At 35.0% G+C, this 19,341-nt stretch overlaps 1 protein-coding gene across 1 annotated transcript in view; it reads right to left on the reverse strand.

The window, feature by feature from the left end:
- The window catches only part of USH2A (usherin), a 396,138-nt gene that overhangs the window by 178,244 nt on the left and 198,553 nt on the right, over nt 1-19,341 (reverse strand). Inside the window, exons 32-36 of the mRNA XM_075749252.1 lie at nt 15,811-15,970; nt 15,153-15,324; nt 10,922-11,069; nt 4,061-4,212; nt 1-36 (exon numbers count right to left, since the gene is read on the reverse strand). The exon at nt 1-36 is cut by the window's left edge and continues 127 nt beyond it. Coding sequence (XP_075605367.1) covers nt 1-36; nt 4,061-4,212; nt 10,922-11,069; nt 15,153-15,324; nt 15,811-15,970 — 668 coding nt within the window. The remainder of the gene's footprint in view (nt 37-4,060; nt 4,213-10,921; nt 11,070-15,152; nt 15,325-15,810; nt 15,971-19,341) is intronic.

Genomic DNA, 19,341 nt, shown 5'->3' on the forward strand with positions numbered 1-19,341 from the left:
TCCCTCGGGGGAAGCTTCCATGGTCCGAGCTTCTACCTGTAAGTTCAACCGTGAGACAGAGGTTTGTTGCCATAGTTTACAGGAAGGAATGAGAAATGCAAAATTTTAAGAAAAGTTATTTCTTTAGAAAAAAACGTAACTAACACTATAGATGTGTTAATTTTTAAGCATTTTACTTTTCATCTACACCTGTTTGAAGCTGTCCAGCAACTAACACACTTTATACAGAGACCCCTGTAAGGAACAAGAAATGAAAGGAATGAAAGATTCATTTCTTGAAAACACCATGGCACCTCATGTGAATGAATGATCTCAGCCTAGCGTTAGGGGACGAAGCAGCAAGAGAAGACCACAGTCTTTAGTTTCTGTATTTTAAAAGACAACTATAAAGAACATGCGTTTAAACAGTGTAGTGTTTAAACTGTAGCTATTTGATAGAGGAAAAAATATCCTTTGAGGAATATTGGTTGCTCCCTGAATTAACTTCTAATGTCACCTAACAAATTTAAGTTGCAATAAAAAGTAGATCTTTAATAGAAAACACAGTATGATAAAAGAGCTGGAAAATATAATGAGTATGAAAGATCTTTAATATAAATAAATACTCATTCAATATTCTAGAAATTTAGGATTTAAAATTCTCATCTTGTAGTAAACATTCAGTGCTGTGGAATAAAATAATTTGTTATTATGTTATTTATGGCAACAAGTTTGTTTCTCATATATTATTTATTTGGTGTTTTCTAAGGTATAAGATGGTTTCACACCTTTCTAAGTGCCTCTCAGCTGCAAGTTCATGGGAGTGCTAATAAATGCTATTTTTAATCTGCCACACCTGCTCTGTCATCAAAATAAGCAAACATACTTTCTCTGTCCTTGAAACACGAATGTTTTACTTTTTAGCGTGTAAAATTTAGAAAGCCTGTTGTTTACAAGTGCCAGGCTATATCTTTGATGTGCATCAATATCTCTACATGTGCTTCTGTATTCATACACTCTAAATGAGCACAAGATTATATTCAAAATAGGTGAGCAGTTGCAGTAAAGTCAAGAGGATAAAGTACATCCTTAAAGATAAACAAATGCTTCACAGGTTGATTGGATCAGTGCCACATTGATTATTTAGATATCTCAGTCAAAAACCTCCTTCTGGAAGAATTTGACTAAACTGTGTTTTCTAAACTAAAATAATTTCCTGTAAAGTTGTGCTGCTAAATGTAGGTACTCCGATCCCACCACATAAGAACCACAGAGAAATGAATACCAACTACTTTTTCTGCTGAAGAGGATTAAGATATTCTTAAACCAGTATGAATTTGTGCAATTTGTACCACATCCTAAACAGTTGCAACAGCTGTATTGTGTCTCTAGACTGTGACTGCTTCTCAGAAAATTCTCACAGTATCACAAAGCCTTTTCTTTATGACCTGCAATTCTTTTCTATATAATAAAATATTGAAACACTGTTTAGAATTAGTACATGTAGTATCTTTTACAGCTACACTTCTGCAGTGTACTTAGAAAATTATATTTTGTGTAAAAAAAACCCCAACATTCTGTATATAAACACGTGGCACAGAAAACCTGTTTCATATTTCACTTTCTAAACATTACTTTATATACAATTCTGTGATATTTTCAGATGTGTTTATTAATAACTTAATAACAAAATACTCTGCTATCAGATAAGTAACACTAAAACATAGGATAGGAATAATAATAATATTGGGAAAACTTAAGCCATCTAAGTTTTAAAAAAAGTACTAACGTACACATAAACTAAAAGCCTGAAATTTAAGTTTAATAGCAATGGGGTGAGATGACAAATATTCAGTGTTGACCATTTCCGTTTATTTCAAAGCAGTCCACTGTTACATTTATTTTCCTCACTTTTGTGCATCTGATATTTACAAGAACTAACGCATTTCAAACCCAGCAGAATTTCAGATCTCCTGAATTTCTTGAAAGAATCTATTAGATGTTACACTATTACTTGATAATCTGTATTTTTATTTTTTTAAGCAACAGAAAGCAATTAGAACAGCCACAAAAGCAATATCTTGGCTTTACTAGAGATTAAAATTCAGCATTTTTTAATTTACGTTACCAATTTGCATCTCACTTGAAAATAAATCATAGCCACTGAAAACAAAGTTAAACAAAACCTATCTAAAACGAATTAAAAAGTTATTGAAACACAGTAACTGCTAATGCTCTCATAACTGATTAAGATCTTCAGAGCCACCTTCAGAAACATAAGCTGGAAAAATCTCGTATTTAGAATAGTCACATAACATTCATTCATCGATTAGGGCACATTAAGCACAAGATCAGCAACAAAAATAGCTGGAAGCATATCAGTTTACTGCTGGGAGATGTTTCCCATACTATTTGGAGTAGAGGCAAAACATGTGGTTTTTCTTTTTTTCTTTTCTTTTCTTCTTTTTTTTTTTTTTTTTTTTTTTTTTTTTTTAGTGTTGCATTTATACTGTAATTGATATAAAAATCTTTCCAAAAGTCAAATGAAGATGTAATGCTTTAACTTCCTGGCAGCACTTAGGTGAGCCTAAATAAAGATGTTGTACTTCAATTCCTGTGATTAGAGATGGATCACTGGCTTTGGAAAACAGTTTGCGTACTGATCATGGGATGCAGATGAGTATCAGCTACAGCGACCCCTACTTTGAATTGTTTCAAAAGTCAAGCTACGAGTCTGCAGTTCAGCGGAGATATGAAAAAAGGCTACCAAAAATATTTTTTAAATCCCTGACTACTGCTGTTGTGTTCTGTCCATTTAGTGCCTATTTGATAGGACAGAAATACTGAAAACATACATATTTCATCTGTATGCAAAGTCTGGTAATGACTTGTCTTAAACATCACTACTAAAACAATGGATTAAGTTACTGCACATCAAATACCTTAAAACAAGGTTTGCTTTTGAAGTATATGTGAAGTTGTAAAAAATGTACAAGAAAAACTGGCAAAAAGCCATTCAAGCTTTTAAGAGTAAATATCCTTCAAAGTAGAGCAAGCTATAAAATGTTTAACGGTTATAAAGTCTAGTCGTCTTCTACAGACAGACGATGTTACCATTTGAAAGAAAGTAATCTTGGAAAGAATATTGGAAATGTGACTAATGACTTATATCATAAAAATAAAATCTAGAAGTTCTTTCTGGAGCACTATATAGTGGTATTATAAATTATGATGGAAAAATAAACAGAACAACATGGAAAACTCCCAATTCTTCCTTCTTTTTTTTCCTTTCCTTGTTAGCAAAATTACAAGTGTGCACATAAAGCTGAATTAAGCAAAAAAAAAAATATCTCAGAATTAACACAGGTTTCTTTCTCAGTTATGTTTGAAAAAAAAAACAAGCATAGTAGATATTATTCCAGTTATTCATCAGCTACTCTACTATGAAATCATACTGGATTTATCAGTTCAGCTATATGTCTAAAAACCTTTAACAGAATAAAAAAAGCCTCAGAAGGCTTGTTTTTCAGATGTCAAATTTAATATCCCTACATTCTCAAATCCTGAAAAAAATGGGGTGTTGTACAAGACTGTTAAAATATGTCCAGCATAATATTTCGATCACATACTTGCATTCAAAAGATATTTACGAATCACCATATTTTTCTTGCTCCTGTTGCCACTTCTGGCTTCTGCAATTCTCAAATTAACTTCAGTTCTTTCAGTCAGGCAGCTAGAAATTTGCTCATTACTGGAACAGTAACTCTTTCTTTATACACGTCCTTATAAATCTGGCTAAAACACATCTGCACCTTTCAAACATATTAACTCTATTTTATTTCAATAATGTGTGTTTCAGCCTCAAATTTTGCCTTTCTTCACTGTACTCATGTTCTACTTTGGAACGGTGCCTGACAATGACCTATCAAATCTTTAGCAGCTCTTAAACAGGATTTTTTTTTAAATGTCACATTTTGCCAGATGGGTTAGTACTGACCAGAGTGAATCATCACCATTTACTCTGATATTCACTGCCATCTGACATTTATTACACTCCCAGAATGCAAATTAAGGTACTCACCAATGGACCCAAAGCGCAACCTTTTGCAGTACATGCCTGGACTCTGAAGGAATGCAGACTCCAAGGAGCAAGTCCATAAGCATAACAGCTTAGCTGTGATGAATTTTGCATCAGAACACCATCCATATACAATCCATAGCTAGTAATAATACCTGTGAAACGATGTGATAGTACTCAATATCTAAAGAGCTACAGAGTTTAGAAGAAAACTAATGCTTCAGGCATTGGGGTGGTAACAGTAGTATTTCAAACAGTTTAGCCTTAAGCAGGTAAGCATGTAGCAGGACCGGGTGTGCAACACTTAGAAAAAACAAACACTCTCCCATCTTTAACTGTTGGACACCTTGCAAGTGGATTGCATCTTTTGAAAACAATTACACTGTTCCAAAGATTACCCATTAACAAACTTATTTCTGAATAGTGGCTAACATCACCTTGGAATCAGGAAAACTGAGGCAATTCTGTTTCACAGCCTACCGCATATGGCTATCGAAACAAGAACTGGAAAGACACACAAAACCATCTCACATCTTAACGGCTTTAGACTTAGAAAAAAAAAAAGTGATCTACATTATAAATGAAACATTGAAGCACAAGTCAGGCCAGCGCTATAAACTACAATAAATCCGTAACAAATAATTTTGTCACACAAAACACCTTATTGATACTAATTCTTGTTGATAATTATGTCAGATTTTCTGCATTTTGCCAACAAACTAGATACATCATTAATTCAGGGTTATGGGGTTTTTTAAACAGTTTTACCCACTTTTCTAAGCAAAACCACAAAATAGTATGGATTGGTGTTTCCTTCTCAGTGTGCTGTAGACAAAGTCCTGAAGTAAATTATTCCTTACCTATCCAATCTAAAGAAAGAAAACATATTTGCAAACTCAAAACAAATATTAGCAAGACTTCTAGATAGAGGAGAGAATGGTCCTTCTGGTGTAATTGGCTAATACCAACTCAAAAATTGCAGGTGATTTCTTACCTCATTTATAAGGAAATCTAAATCTCTGCTCTTCTGAAGGTGCATGACAGGATAGCATGAACCTTGTACGGGCTATACCTACACCGCATTTTGAATGTAATGAACTAAAGACTGAATTTTATGGATTTGCTTAGACTTTGGAAGTTGAGCTTGAAAAGGAATCCTTTTGAATATTCTCTTTTTTTAAAAGCTATTTAAGTATGAAATCTGAAGGCAAATAGATGCAAAGCTATAGAAGGATTCATTAGAAGTGAGTTCAGTTCGGAGGATGCCTTCTACTCTTCCCATTATAGAAAATAGCTTCATATTGTAAAAATAGCACAGGTCATCTTTCCTTCCCTTAAAACTGAATTGTTTGAAACTAAATTTAAGAAGATTCTGTTTGAAATTGAGAAAGTATTTTCCCCCTCTACTGAAAGAAGAAAAGCTTTGTAAGCAAAAGTGTATACACAACTGTTTCAGTTGAGCTTTGAAGAGTTATACTTCAAAATGTTTATATGCTAAAGCAATGCAGAGCTGACTATGGTGAAGTGATTCACAGACTCCTCGATTCTTTTCTCCTCTAGAAAAACTGAGAGGCTAAACTCAAGTCAGACAGAAGAGACGTGTGTGTGGGAGGAAGTCCCAGTTTATCTCACACTATCAATCCTACCACATTTGACAGGCTTCCTAAAGTAAAAATCCCTTGGGATTCCATGTCTAGCTACTTGTAAAGCAAGGGCACTAATGGTTGATATTTGCCTTACATTAAATAAACAAATTATATCTATATATTAAAAATTATTATCTTTATCTCAGAGGAAAAAATACTTAAATATGGACTGATAAGGGTATCCCTACATGTGAATGCTGGCATAGAGGGGAAAAAACCCAACACTGAAGTACTTTAAGTACCTATACCAGTATCACTTACCCTTTAAAGTAATGGACAAATCATTATTAATTCCTTTGATATTTATGGTAACAGCATGAATCATAATGAGATCATTTGATATTAATGTGGGTGTCATATGTAACTCTATGGTATCCCCATTGTAACTCAGTATTAATTAAATGGAGCATTATATTAAAATGTTTCTGAAACCACAGCACTATGCAGCATCTGCACTCTGAGGAGCAGTTTGCTGGTCAACACTGTGAGCTTTTGTTAGTCCTCCCAGTACTGTCAGAGAACAATCATCTCTACTAAGCTGATCCATCAAGTCTTGATTTTACTTCTGCCTTTGCCTTATATGACTCTGATGGAGAAAATTACAGAATGAAAAGAAAGAAAAAAAGTACATTTCAGAACAAAAGGGCTGGTAGTTTGACTTTAAGATGTGAAGCCATTTTTCTAAATTAGCCAATAATTCTTTTTGGCCAGGCATAAATAACTTAGCCTCTCCATTTCATCAATATACATTTCCAAAACATACTGACAAAAAGTTTAAAGCCAGTCCAAAGTCTACTTACTTCTCAAGATTTGCTAGATATTCATGAAGTTTAGCATCCATGAAATATTAAAGGGTATAGCACATCTTTGTGATTTACAAGGCTTCGTGAGTGACACATGGTCGCCATGGAAAGATGCAGTTTCTTCATAATTATTACTTCTAGGTAGCTAGATTAAATCTTGGTTTCACTGAAGACAAAATCTCTATTGACTATAGTACAATTATGTTTCACTTTTGAAAAGAAATCCAACTATGCAAATTAAACTCAAACTGAAGAAAGTGACACACTCATCCCTTTTTCTTCCTCTTCTCCCCTCCCTGGGTAAGGCCATATAATCTGTCAATGATATTCCAGACATTAAAGATGAAAAGAGGTTTTAAATCTAAAGTGCTATGAGCACTTTACTCTTAAGGTACAATCTAGAGGTCAAATCTTAAGCAAACATACTTTTACCTACATCAGTTTCACTGACTACAAACACAAGTCATCTCTCACAAGGATTTGCAGGAACAAGTACTGGATTAGTTCACTGAATAATTTTATAAAGCAGATTTTACTATACCTAATATTTCCGATACAAATTCCATATAGCCTTGGAACATACAACCCAGATCAAGACCTGATTTTATCTATGACCTGTACACAAGTGAAGTCTTTGAGAAGTGAGCATCTAAGAGAAAAATTCAATGGTGAAAAGAGATAAGGCCACTTTTTTATGTGAATGGATTTTAAAAGAACAAACCTCAAACTATATGGCAAGGCTATAATGGCTATGTTCTGAAGAATATATGATCCTTTATTAGAGACCAGTACAACAGTGAAGGCTCAAAACAGAATATCTGATGCCACATGTCATTTCACAAGCCTCTCCATATCTCGCCCTCAACTAAATGGTCAATATTGCTTATATTATACTATCTACACATTGTGGTTTAACCCCAGCAGGTAAATAAGCACCACGCAGCAACTCACTCACCCCCACCTCCCCACAGTGGGTTGAGATAAAGACAGTTTAATAGGATAACAAAGAAAGAAAGTAATAATGATAACAACAATAATTATTATTATTATGTATATAACAATTGGTGCACAAATGCAATTGCTCAGCACCTGTGGAGAAAAAAACCCAACAAACCACAACCCAATGCACAGTTGGTTTCCGAGTCTGGACCATGTCCCATCAACTATTTCATTGTTGGTTTGAAAATAAGACAAAAGAAAATGTGCATTTTACAAATATATTCAGCATATCATCTTCCAAATGTCTTTATTTCTATACATGGTACATAAACGACATTTCTTAAGCAACTTTCAACAAAGAATTAGGTGTATTGTTTCCCATTTTCTATGAAATGAAAATTTTTCACAAAATAATGTAAATTGGCCTTAAATTCAACCAAAAATGGAGCACAGAAATTCAATATCCGTGTTTGGATAACATTAGCCTTTGACCTCTAAATAGTCCCTTATCTCAAAGCTTGACTCTCTGCATTGTGCCATCTTTATGAAGAAGCCAAGTAGCTTTTATTCCTATGTGCCAACCTTTGGCCTCAAGGGTAGCATGTTAATCTTCCTTAACTTTTTCTAACTGGTGGCAAGCAGCTGGACTCCATCTATATCAAGAGAGCGTAGCAAAGTCCATGCTGTCCAAACCCCCGTCAGCCTACATATCCATTCAACACCAGCAGCTGCTAATAAGCTTCCTCAGCTCATGGAAATAAACAGTAACTTCCGTCATATAGTGTCAGAGAAAAGGAGGAGGAAGGTAAAGGAATGGCCCCAGAGACCTACTAAGGAGATGACAATGTATGATATGGCAATCTTTGCAATTCTGACATTTCCACCTGAAACAAAGCCAAGTTCAGTAATTTCAAAAAGCACTACTTACACCTAGTAGACTGAAACTCAGCAAGTTTGAACCAACATTAGAATTTCTGACTATGAGAATACACCAGTAAAATGCTGAAGTAAGAAAATTTAAGGGAAAGTTCCTTCTGCTGGTTCTTTCTCATATTTCAGTCTTCTCAACAATGATATTTTTCAGCCTGCTACAGTTTTAAAATACTGACACAGAGAGCAATTATAAATGACGTGGCCACTAGCAAGACTAAAAGATATGCTGAGAATGAACAAAACAAAGTCACCGAACAATGCAAGCTTTCCTGATTAAGCAGTTGCTCAGAGAAAAGTTTTAGTACTTCTATTTTATTTCTTCTTTAAAAAATTCTTTTTATGAAATAAAGAAATGGATGAAAATAGGAAATTGGAAAGAAAGAAACAGGAGAATGGGAAAATGTGTTATTAGTTATAATACTCTTTTTGAAACTCCCCAAAAAAGTGGGGGAGAAGAAAGAAGAAAAATGAGAGAAAAATTGTATATCCCTTGACCTTTGAGCAAGTGTAAGCAGGCTACGGTGAAAAAAAAGATATCCCTGCTCCTCTAATGCCCTTCTGGCTGCCAAATGCTCATGAGAGAGCAATTCTTCCAACTCTTAACCACTCAGCAAGAGCTTGCAGGTGGAAAGCAGCAGCCTTTCCCTGCAAGGCAGGATAGCAGCAGCTGACTTTGCTGAATCCCTTCCATCAGTTCTGACCCTAAGGAAAACCCTCTAACAGCAACATGCATGGTATTCACATATCACCAAAAAATAACAACAGTCCCAAGGGAAAAATACTCTATGGGCTTCAATTAGTGAGAAGATGTGAAAATACCAGAGAATATTTTTAAAGGGGAGAAATACACACAGGAGGCCTACACAGGGTATACTTGGGATTATAGAGGAGTAGGATATATGGCAAATTTGGTGATTACCTAAACGCATTGTTCGAAATCCCAGTATAGAGGTGAACAGTGCTGTCATCAAGGCTGTTGAAACCTCCAGTTTCCATGGATGAAGGGACAAGGGACAGAATAATATAATTTCTTTTATAAAGCTCCCCTGATTCTTATGACATCTGTTGCTCATCCAGTTCAGATTCACAGCTTTCCTAAAAAGCTATTTATTGTATTTCCTAACAACCAATTTATTGTATTTAAAAGGAGAGCCAAGCTGTACATAGCAAATGCTGCATTAACATCTAGATACAATGCACAAATTTAGTCATGAATTCCTAACTTTTAGTTGTTTTAAAAGTTGTGGAAATTTATTTATCAAACTACAGGACTTTATCCTGTGCTGTTGATATGTATACATAAATATATGTATGTATATATTTTTATTTATTTGATTAGTTAAACCACTCTCTAAACTATTTGGATTTTTTCCCCACAATGCAAGGATAACAGCATCAGGTCCTGACATGAAATATCACACATAAATAATGCCCACTGACTTTAGCCACTAAGCCACATACACGACTGTCCTGCCTGCCTTCCTCATCCCCCCATCCCTTATCCCTCCCCTTTTTCCTTCCTTCTTGCCTTCTCCTAAGCCTTTGCCAAGTATGCCGATGCAATTTTAGAAACAGAGTTAGAGGGTTTCTAAGGGGCTAGGAGGCAAAATCTTCCAGTATGACTCCCATACAAAGAACCAGAAATTATCAATTACATTATTTAACAGCAGATTACATACTCTTATTTCTTTCCAAAAGTAATGTAAGACCTTATCGAATATTACATATGTGTAGATTTACAATCACCAGTTTTTGGGGAATCTAAAATTTAAAGTGCCTTGTAGTGACGTTATACAAGTAGGATGTGCTTTACCACAATTGAAAGCAGGGGAAAACTTGCAGGGGAAAAATGAAATTAATGTGAAACCACTGTGAGAAATAATTATATATATCAATATGATAAGCCGAAGAAGAAAAACATTTCTGTTGCTTTAAATTCAGTGATTCCTGCATAGCTTCCTCTTCTGTGATTTAAACCGTTACATGCACAATAATAAAATCAAGGTGAATTCCAAGGCCATATGATACTGTGCAATATCATTAGAAATATAAAATTTGTCCAGAAGTTTTACGTATGTATAATTCACAATGAAAAACATTTCTAAACAAAAGAAAGTGTATTAATTAACTTCCACAGCCATGGCAATGTACACCTTCAAGATGACTATGTTGAACTTAAATCTAATGATTATTATATATCAATTAGTGTAAAAGAAATGAATGTTTTATTGGAGGGTGAAATGAACATCCTAGACTGATAACTCTCTAAGAACGCCTATTCCTCAGCTCCGTTGTCCTGGAAAACGTTAAACAATGAGATGCAGTACACAAGAACTATCAAAAGGGAGCACTTTTGAGCCACTGAAACCGTACGGTAGGCTGAAACCCACATTCTCCTAGCTGCAGACAATGATACTATCTCAGGTATTTTATGTGCTAAAATGATCATTAAAAATTAAGCACCACATATAAGCTGCCATTTAGAATATTAATTTACCTTTACTAATCATCTTTTTAACTTGAGGCTAAAAGAGTTCACTTACCATTCGGATACTCAGGCTTAGTCCATGAGATGTTAAAGGAGTCAGATGAATATGACTGGGCTTTTGGAGCAGGAACACCTTCTGGTGTACTCTCATCTGTTATAGCTGTGCTAGCTTCGCTTATTGAACAGCCACCTCCAGTGCAAGCCTTAAAATATGAATCAAAACAAACAAACATATTTCACTGTAATACCATTAATTTTAGCAATGATTTTTTGGTAAAGTTTTATAAATTTTACATATCTAAACTTAGTAAGTGTGCTTTTCATAGAAGATCCTTTTTTTAGCATAGATTTGTTTACCTCTTAAATAACAGGATGTGGTAGTCGTGATACTTAATTTTTAGGTATAATATAGCTAAAACCTTATACTAACGTTTGACTCGCAGCATTTTGCATTTGACTGAGTCATAATCCCAATTAGGTTCCCACTGTTTTTGCAGCTGCAGTTAAAGAAAATTACAGTACAATATATATTATCTACACTGCAAAACTCTTCTGGAATTGACTAAAAAGCTCTCCTAAGTTCCAAACACATAATATACTGACCAACTTGCGAAGCACTTAAAAAATTATCTCGATGAATAGCCATTGAGAAAAAATAGCCATTCAGACAGAGCTGCACTTCATGACAGCACGCAGAGTGGTGTGCAGGTACAATTAAAACAGTGAAAAACCACTCTATTATAAACCAATATGTAACAGTTATTATTACATGTTTATGGATAACAAAGTGAAATCATTTATATTTCAGTTACCAGAGAAGAAAAGATCGATTACGTGATTTTTTACGTTTTGCTTGATTACGAAACAATACAATGTGCAAGAAAATGTGTGTGTCGGCCCATCAAACAGCCTTTTAAAGTTTTACATGCACAAACACAAGACTGCACGGCTATGGTCCTTACGTGTGCTGGTTTTCCAATTACTTGCACTAAGATCAATGACAAGAGACAGGAGTTCTTTGGGAAGTGAAAAAATAGAATCAAGAATATATAAACTGTACTGGATGTAAAGATTTTTGGTTTAGTTTATTGTTTCTTTTTAATTTTATCATTTAGCAATAAAAGAAATCAAAACCTGAATTCAACAAAGATTCAGATTTAGACATACTCTTAACCAAACTTAAAGGATCCCCTGTGTTTTTACGAGTTGCCTGTGTGCCGAAGTGGACAAGTAGCCCACTCTGGATCATCAGCACACAAAGGGAAAATAACCTTGCTGTCCAGATCTCCAGGAATAAAATGTTTCTCTCAATCTAGTATACTTTATTGGAAAGGATTAGCTTCAATTTCCCACTTCCCAGTGCGTTTCAAATCAGAGAGCAGTCAACATATTTCCTACCCTGCTCCAAACATGTATACTAGCCCCATGGGTAAAAATAAGAACTGTTTGTAAATGAGAGGCTATTTTATACACCAAGATTGTTTTGATTTCACTGGAAATTACACTCCCAACACAACTACAGAATGACTCCCTGTGTTCAGTCTAGGCTATCAAATAAAGATCAAAGACTGCAACCTCAGTTTTGGGAACATCCGAAAAAGGCATTTACTTTAAATATGATAGTGTTTAACAAAAACAAAAAACAAAACCAAAGTGAGCTCAGACAGGTGCTCAGATAACTGTTTTCATTTTGATAAGGAAAATATTTAAGAACATCATCCTTCCAGTAAAGGCAGACTATTCTTCAAATGATTTTGCTTCTACTGGCCTCATGAAGAAGCCAGATAGACCAGCTCTGCAAGACCGCTTCCTCATACATCCCTCGCTGCCTTGCTAAACAAGTTGCACTGAGCATCCCTCAAGGAGAGGAGGACTTTTTCATTCAAGGGCTCACAGTAACAGCAGACTTCCCGTTCATTTATTTCTTGAATTTCATGAAGCTCATTTTTTGTATCTCTGAAACTTGCTGGGGTATGAAGATTCTGATTCTTCTAATGAAAATCAGTATAAGAAAGCTCATCTGCATTTTAAATAGTGGAATTTTAGATTACTGCATCCAAATGGTCTGGACATTGCTGGGACTCTGGCAGTCACATCCAGTGATGCTCAAAGCCATGAAATCCTACACCCCATTGTGCCACTCTGAACTTCTCCAAGAAACAGATTTGAGGCAAAATTTGCAAAACTACCAAAGTGTCTAGAGAGCCAAGGGACCAATATAAACCTCATAACAAGACACCACATGGTGATCCTCCAGTTAGCACCTGAGCTAGCTTACCTACACAACATAGCCGTGAGGAGATCATTAGCTGAACAGCTAAATCACAAAAGTACTCAAGTCATATGAAAGTTCTGCTGATGAGGATCCCCATTCCTGTGTTCAAAGCTGCAACTTTTGATAACTCAACTTCCAATTTCCCACATAAAACCAGTTTTTGCATGGATACAAAACAAAATTAATACTACCTGTGAAACAACAAAAAGGAAAAGGTTCTAGCTGATAGAAATATTTCATTCTAATAAAAAAAAAAAAAAAAAAGGGAAGCATTTAGTTAATTTTCCAGTGTTGAAGGTATGCTATTGTTTACTTTAAAAGTTGTATTGAAATTCAGATTAAATTATATTTGAAACACTAACTATTTCCATTTCTTTCTAGGGGTGTGTGTGTTTGATTTGTGGGTTGTGGGGGTTTTTGGGTTTGGTTTTTGTGGGTTTTTTTTTTTTCATCAAGTATAAGATTTGGCCACATTTAAGCTTCATAACCTGTAAATCTCTAATATTACATTCTTCTCAAACTAGTCTGACAATTTCTAAACACAATGGGTCCAAATGTTTTAAGAAAGCTCTCACCTCAAAGATATTGGGCATTTTGTGCACTTTTAGAATTGCCATTTTCAAAGCTGCAAGACATTTAGATCTTCTAACCTGCCTATCATAGACCATTGCATTTTATCCAGGTAAATCTGGTTATCTTCATCACCAGAAGAAATTATCTTTTCTTACTTTCTGGTTACCACTGATGCTATGCAAATATATATTTAAAAAAAAAAAAAATCCACAAAGAAATGAGAAATAAAATATAAAGGTCAAAGGTTCCTAAAAATGTATTCAGTAACTTCTAGAAAAAGCTGTACATGTTAATGAAGTAAAAACAAAGCCCAGACAACACTTTGTTTTAACCATATCCCAAGGCAGAGCAGTCCCAGTTGCTCTGCATCTCCTAGGTGTTAATTCTCGCCTGAACCTCGCTCCTCGTGTCCCCATGCAGAGGAGCTGGGCAGGAATAGAGAAGAGCTGTGGCACAGTGAAGGACAGCACAAATTCTTTAGATAGTCTCGCTTGCTTATAAAGGCATAAGATGCTTGTTGAAGTACTACTGTAGTTTTGGACATGGTGCTATTTTATATGCTGTACAATTGACTATGCTGAAATGTCTAGGAACAAATGAATTAATTTCAACAAGAATCCAAGCTTTAATTAGCCTGAATATCCTTGCTTTTTCAAGTTCAAGTCAGATCCTTATCATTACCTGAAGGTAGTTTATTTTTTGTGGTATAATATTTAGAACATTCAAGAGCATGTTAAGAAAAAATGAATGCATACCCAGTCTACATAAATGTAAATTTATTCATAATCAAGAGCAGAATATTTTTCTATGGCATTTATCAAAGCAAATATCCTTATATAGGTATTGTTATAAAATGAACAGTGTGCTTAAAACAAGGGACAATCCCATGCTTTTATGCACGTATTTTCAGATTTGTTAGTGAGCTGAAGCTGGTCGATTTCATCGCGAAATAAAACCGATAATAAAGAAATGCAATGAAAACACCAAGGTCTTTTAAAATGTTTTGAATAAGCAAACCGCTAATGTACACTGGACTCTTTTCCTCTCTGCTATTTCCTTCTACATACAGGTTTAATGAAGAAAGAGCAAATTATTATGGTAAAAAACATGAAAGGCTAACATTTTCAAATGCATTCAACATTTTCTTGTAATTTGGGGGCAGGAGACATTTTTTGTCTTTCATAAGTTTCTGGTCAGTTCTCTACTAGCTATCATTTAACTTATCCTTGAAGAAAAACTGTATTTACATTACATACACATTTTTTGAGGGCCTGTTTTGAAACAAAACACCTACTGTTGTTCAGGATGGCTCATCCACCTTAGTTTCAGAAAAAAAGAGGTTCAAGTGGACACACGAACCATTAAGTATTTAAGATGTTAACAAAATCAGAATAATTTTCACCATTTTACACCTCTACTACACATCTTTAAAACTTACAGCTAGTTTTATGAGGTATTCAGTACCCGGAAAAAGCTGCTGAATAGTAAAATCCAGAAAAAGTTCTGTGCTGTTATAGATTACATTCCACTTTGTAAAATTCTGCTCATTGTTGGCAATATAAATTATATAGCGATCTAGGATTCCATTTACTTCTACTGGTTCTTTCCATCTGCAAATAAAAGCAAAATACAATTAAGACCAACAAAGATTCAGACCTTACTGAAAAATGTAAGGCTTTGTTTAGGGAACCAGCTGGGGTTTATTTTAAGAATTTGAAAACGTAGCTGTGCAACCATAAAAATAAATCTAAGGCATACCTTTAATGCAGTATTTGTACTCAATATATAAATGATTATAGTAATACACAAAGCAGGGGCTACTAAACGGGCATAGCACCAGAACATTTCCTGCACTGAAGTTTGCAGAAGCTATGCCCATATGTAGGTTATACTGATTGCGTAAAGACAAAATGGAAATTAAGTTGGCAAGTGATAATCAGAAGGTTCACAGAACCACTAAACTAATCACTTCTATGCATTTAATCATAATAAATTTAATTTTATGTCACAAACCCTTCCCCTGATTGAACTCCCTGGAATTCTTGAATAAACGGAGGCACCATTGTGTTGTCAGGAAAGAAGAAATCCTTACTTACTGTACATATATCGTTCTAGAATCCAAAACCGTCAGGACCGGGGCATCTACGTGAGATGGTGGCAGCTGTGCTGTAAACAAGGTGACCTGGGAACTGTTTGTACAGCCAGCGAGCGTGCATGCAGTGAGCAGAAACTGGTGTGGCGTAAACACTGCTAAATCTAGGGCAAAAAAGGAATATGATTTTACTTTGTATATTAATTGTAACATATTTTTCTGTAACTTTCAGAAGGTAGTTCATTCAGAAAATCAAGAGAAAGAGGGACCTGTATCTCTTAAATGTTTCAGATTTCTCCCAGAGGAGTGAATAGGTGCTGGTTGTAACTGGAAATTTTGACTACTAATAGCTCTACGGAGCGCGCTGTGGTTGAGATGACCGACCGCATTCTACAGTACATTTACACTAGAATGTACATCACCCAAACAAAACAAAGATGTTAGCCTCGTAGGTGCTACATACTACATCAATTTGTTACCGTGGCAAATGAATACCTTTAAGATGATTAAATCAAATCAAATTAATGGAAAAACAAGTACAGGTTCATTAACACAGCCAGATTATATTAAAAAAAAAAAAATCTGCTGCATGATACATGAATGTTAAGCATCAATACATGCAATGATTCACTCCATGCAGATTTCACTATAAGCATGAACACAAAGGAAGCTCATTGTTGCCACCACTCATACTGGTCTGTTCTCTCTTTGCCTGTTTGTCTTCAGCTGCATGAACGTCAAACATTTATAAACATATTTCAGTAAAGACAACCTGTCTAATGCTATAGCAAAACAACTGTTAAATGGTTATTTATTGTGAAGCTATCTTGAGTTTCAATTATTGCAGAAAAAGGTGAAGAAAATGTAGCATCTTTGTTGAATAAATATTCTAAAAGATCTTAAGCTTCACTGTAGTAATAAAGGAATGCTTGTCAGAAAAACTATAGTAGGAAAGTAATGCAGACATAATTTCCTAGTATTTTTCATTTTTTAAATTAAAATACAAATCACAGATTTTAATAAGTAAATCCTTTAAGAAGGAATTTACAATTGAGGTTTCGGCAACAGTATAAGGTACACAAGTAAAATGCATATGTTATGGATACACATTTTTCGTATGCCAGAAAAGTTCTGGATTTTTGCAAGATGTAACAAATGCTAGTGTTTTCAGAGCCAAATTGTATCAAACTATCATTTTGTACAAAAATATTTGTGAGCACAAATTCAAAAATTGAAACTGAATGACAAAGACCACTAAAGCAGATATGTTATACACCCAACTTCTTTCTCATTAGTTTTCCCCTCATATAATGTCTCCAGTCCCAGCTGCAATGGAATTTCTTCCCATTTACTCTACTCTGTGTGAGGAGAGACTGAACTTGTGCATTTTCATTGAAAACACAGTATCACTCAGTGGTATTGTTCTATGGAGCACATGGGAAAGTGAGAGTTAAAAAATTGCTGTAACTAAAAAAAAAAAAAAAAAAAAATCATCAAGTGAATGCCTGTAACAGTGACATGTTTAATCAACATAATGGGGCTGATTCTACCAGGGTTAAGCAGTGCTTATGTGGGTGAGAGGGGTAAAGCACACTCCAGAGCAGGTGCTCAAGCTGGCTCAGCAAGCAGGGAAAGTAAACTCCACATACTGCACCGACTGCATGGCCCTCATTAGTGTACACCTTCCTGGGTCCCGTGTTCCTTGCAGCTGCCATCAGAGAAGCCACAAAAAGTACAGACTGAGATGGAAGTCTGTGAGACAAGGATTGGATACTCCATGTTCTGGGTGGGCAAACAAGTGACCAGAAGGATTTTACTTTTAGCAATCCTGAAATGTACAGCTGAAAGCAATCCATGGCACCTATTTAATTCATGTCCTTGTAAACAGTAAATACGCATTCTGCTCTCTACGTTGAAACTGTGTTGTGGGGCTTCACTTAGCAGCCTGAATATAACACAAGAAAAGCGGGAACAGAAAAAGTGGATTTGTCCTCTTCCATTTGTTTATGGTCCATCACTGTTTTCCCTGAACACAGATTTGGGATGGGCATTGGGGAGGGGTATTTTTCTCTCCTTAAGGAAAATTCCTCATCAAGAAACTGTTGTTTTTTTAAAAAAGTATCTTGTACTGAAACCATGATTTGACGCACACTGTAGCTGATGAGACTACGTGCATGCATAAGAGTTTCTGGAAATACCTTGTTAAATTTGAAGAGGGAGGAACTTTGTCAAGGATGAAAAGAATGGAAGATGGAAGAATGGTTTTTTTCCCCTCCCTGAAAAAAAACCAAGTGACTATAAGTTACTATCTGTATCTCAGTTCCTGGAATGGTAAAAGGTCTCAGTTCCTGAATGGTAAAAACAAAAAGACGTGACAGGGAAACAGGCAAAGCTTAAAATAACAGGAATAACAAGCAATGGAAACACAGCACATATGAACAGCAAGATCCTTTAGGATCAACTGACAAGCGTACTGAGAGGGGTGGGAAGGAGAGGAGGGGTTAAAAAAAAAAAAGAGTAGAAAGATAAAATATGGAAAAAAAAGCAACATGTCACCAAGTTCAAAGGAAATCTTTATTCCTCCTCTTGATTTAATAACGGAAATATATTTTGACTAATAAATGCCAAATAGAAAGTTTCAATGAAATCTGAAAGATTTAGGTGGGATAAAGGCTAAAAAGAAAAATGAAGTTAGTGGGAGCAGGAGAAGAAAATACAGAAATTAGAGACAGGAACATCACTCAAAGCATGAGCTTTGCAGTCAGTGAAAAGCTCTCCATAAACTTCATCGAGATTTGGATGAGCCTGCAAATATAGTGTAGGTAGTATTTCTAAAAGCTTAGAATCAGAAACTCACAAACTGAACAATAAAAATTATATTACATCATAATTGATGCCATTATTTGTCACAGTCAGATTTGGCACATATTTTCCTATTTAAAGTTCAAAGTGTTTCATAATGGATCAGTGGATTCAAACGACTACAGATACAAACATGAATCTAAATGAGGAGGGAGGAGGTTCTTAAAACTACAAAGCTACTGTTTGTCAAGGTCCTCTAGCAACAACGCCTTATTTTCCATTTGCTTGATTGCATGATTTGCATAAGATCAAATGTAGGCAATTGTGGACATGAAAAACAGATCGCTCTCAAACACATTAGAAATGGATCCACAAGCATTATCCAGAAATGCCTTACAAGAAAATGCATCCCAGTGCATGGAAAACTCAGTGATTAATGTCAAACAAACTATAATTTACAATATAGGGCATGAATTATATGTTATTTTACAATTGATTTCATGCTGTTGGTGAAAGAATTTCATTGATCTCAATTTACAAAATGAACACAATAAGCAGACAATTGTTTTCTTTTTAACTCACAGCAAAATTTGATTTTTTTTGCTTACACATTTGTTTGATCAGGTTATACTCCTGTGTGTGCCACAATTCCAGTCCTCTGTGTTACTTTAAAATAATATCAAATGCTTCTTATTGCAATTTTCCAATAACTACTCTCTTAAATCACTTATTT

The sequence above is a fragment of the Balearica regulorum genome, chromosome 3 (genome assembly GCF_011004875.1).
Source record: "Balearica regulorum gibbericeps isolate bBalReg1 chromosome 3, bBalReg1.pri, whole genome shotgun sequence".
Classification (NCBI taxonomy): domain Eukaryota; kingdom Metazoa; phylum Chordata; class Aves; order Gruiformes; family Gruidae; genus Balearica; species Balearica regulorum.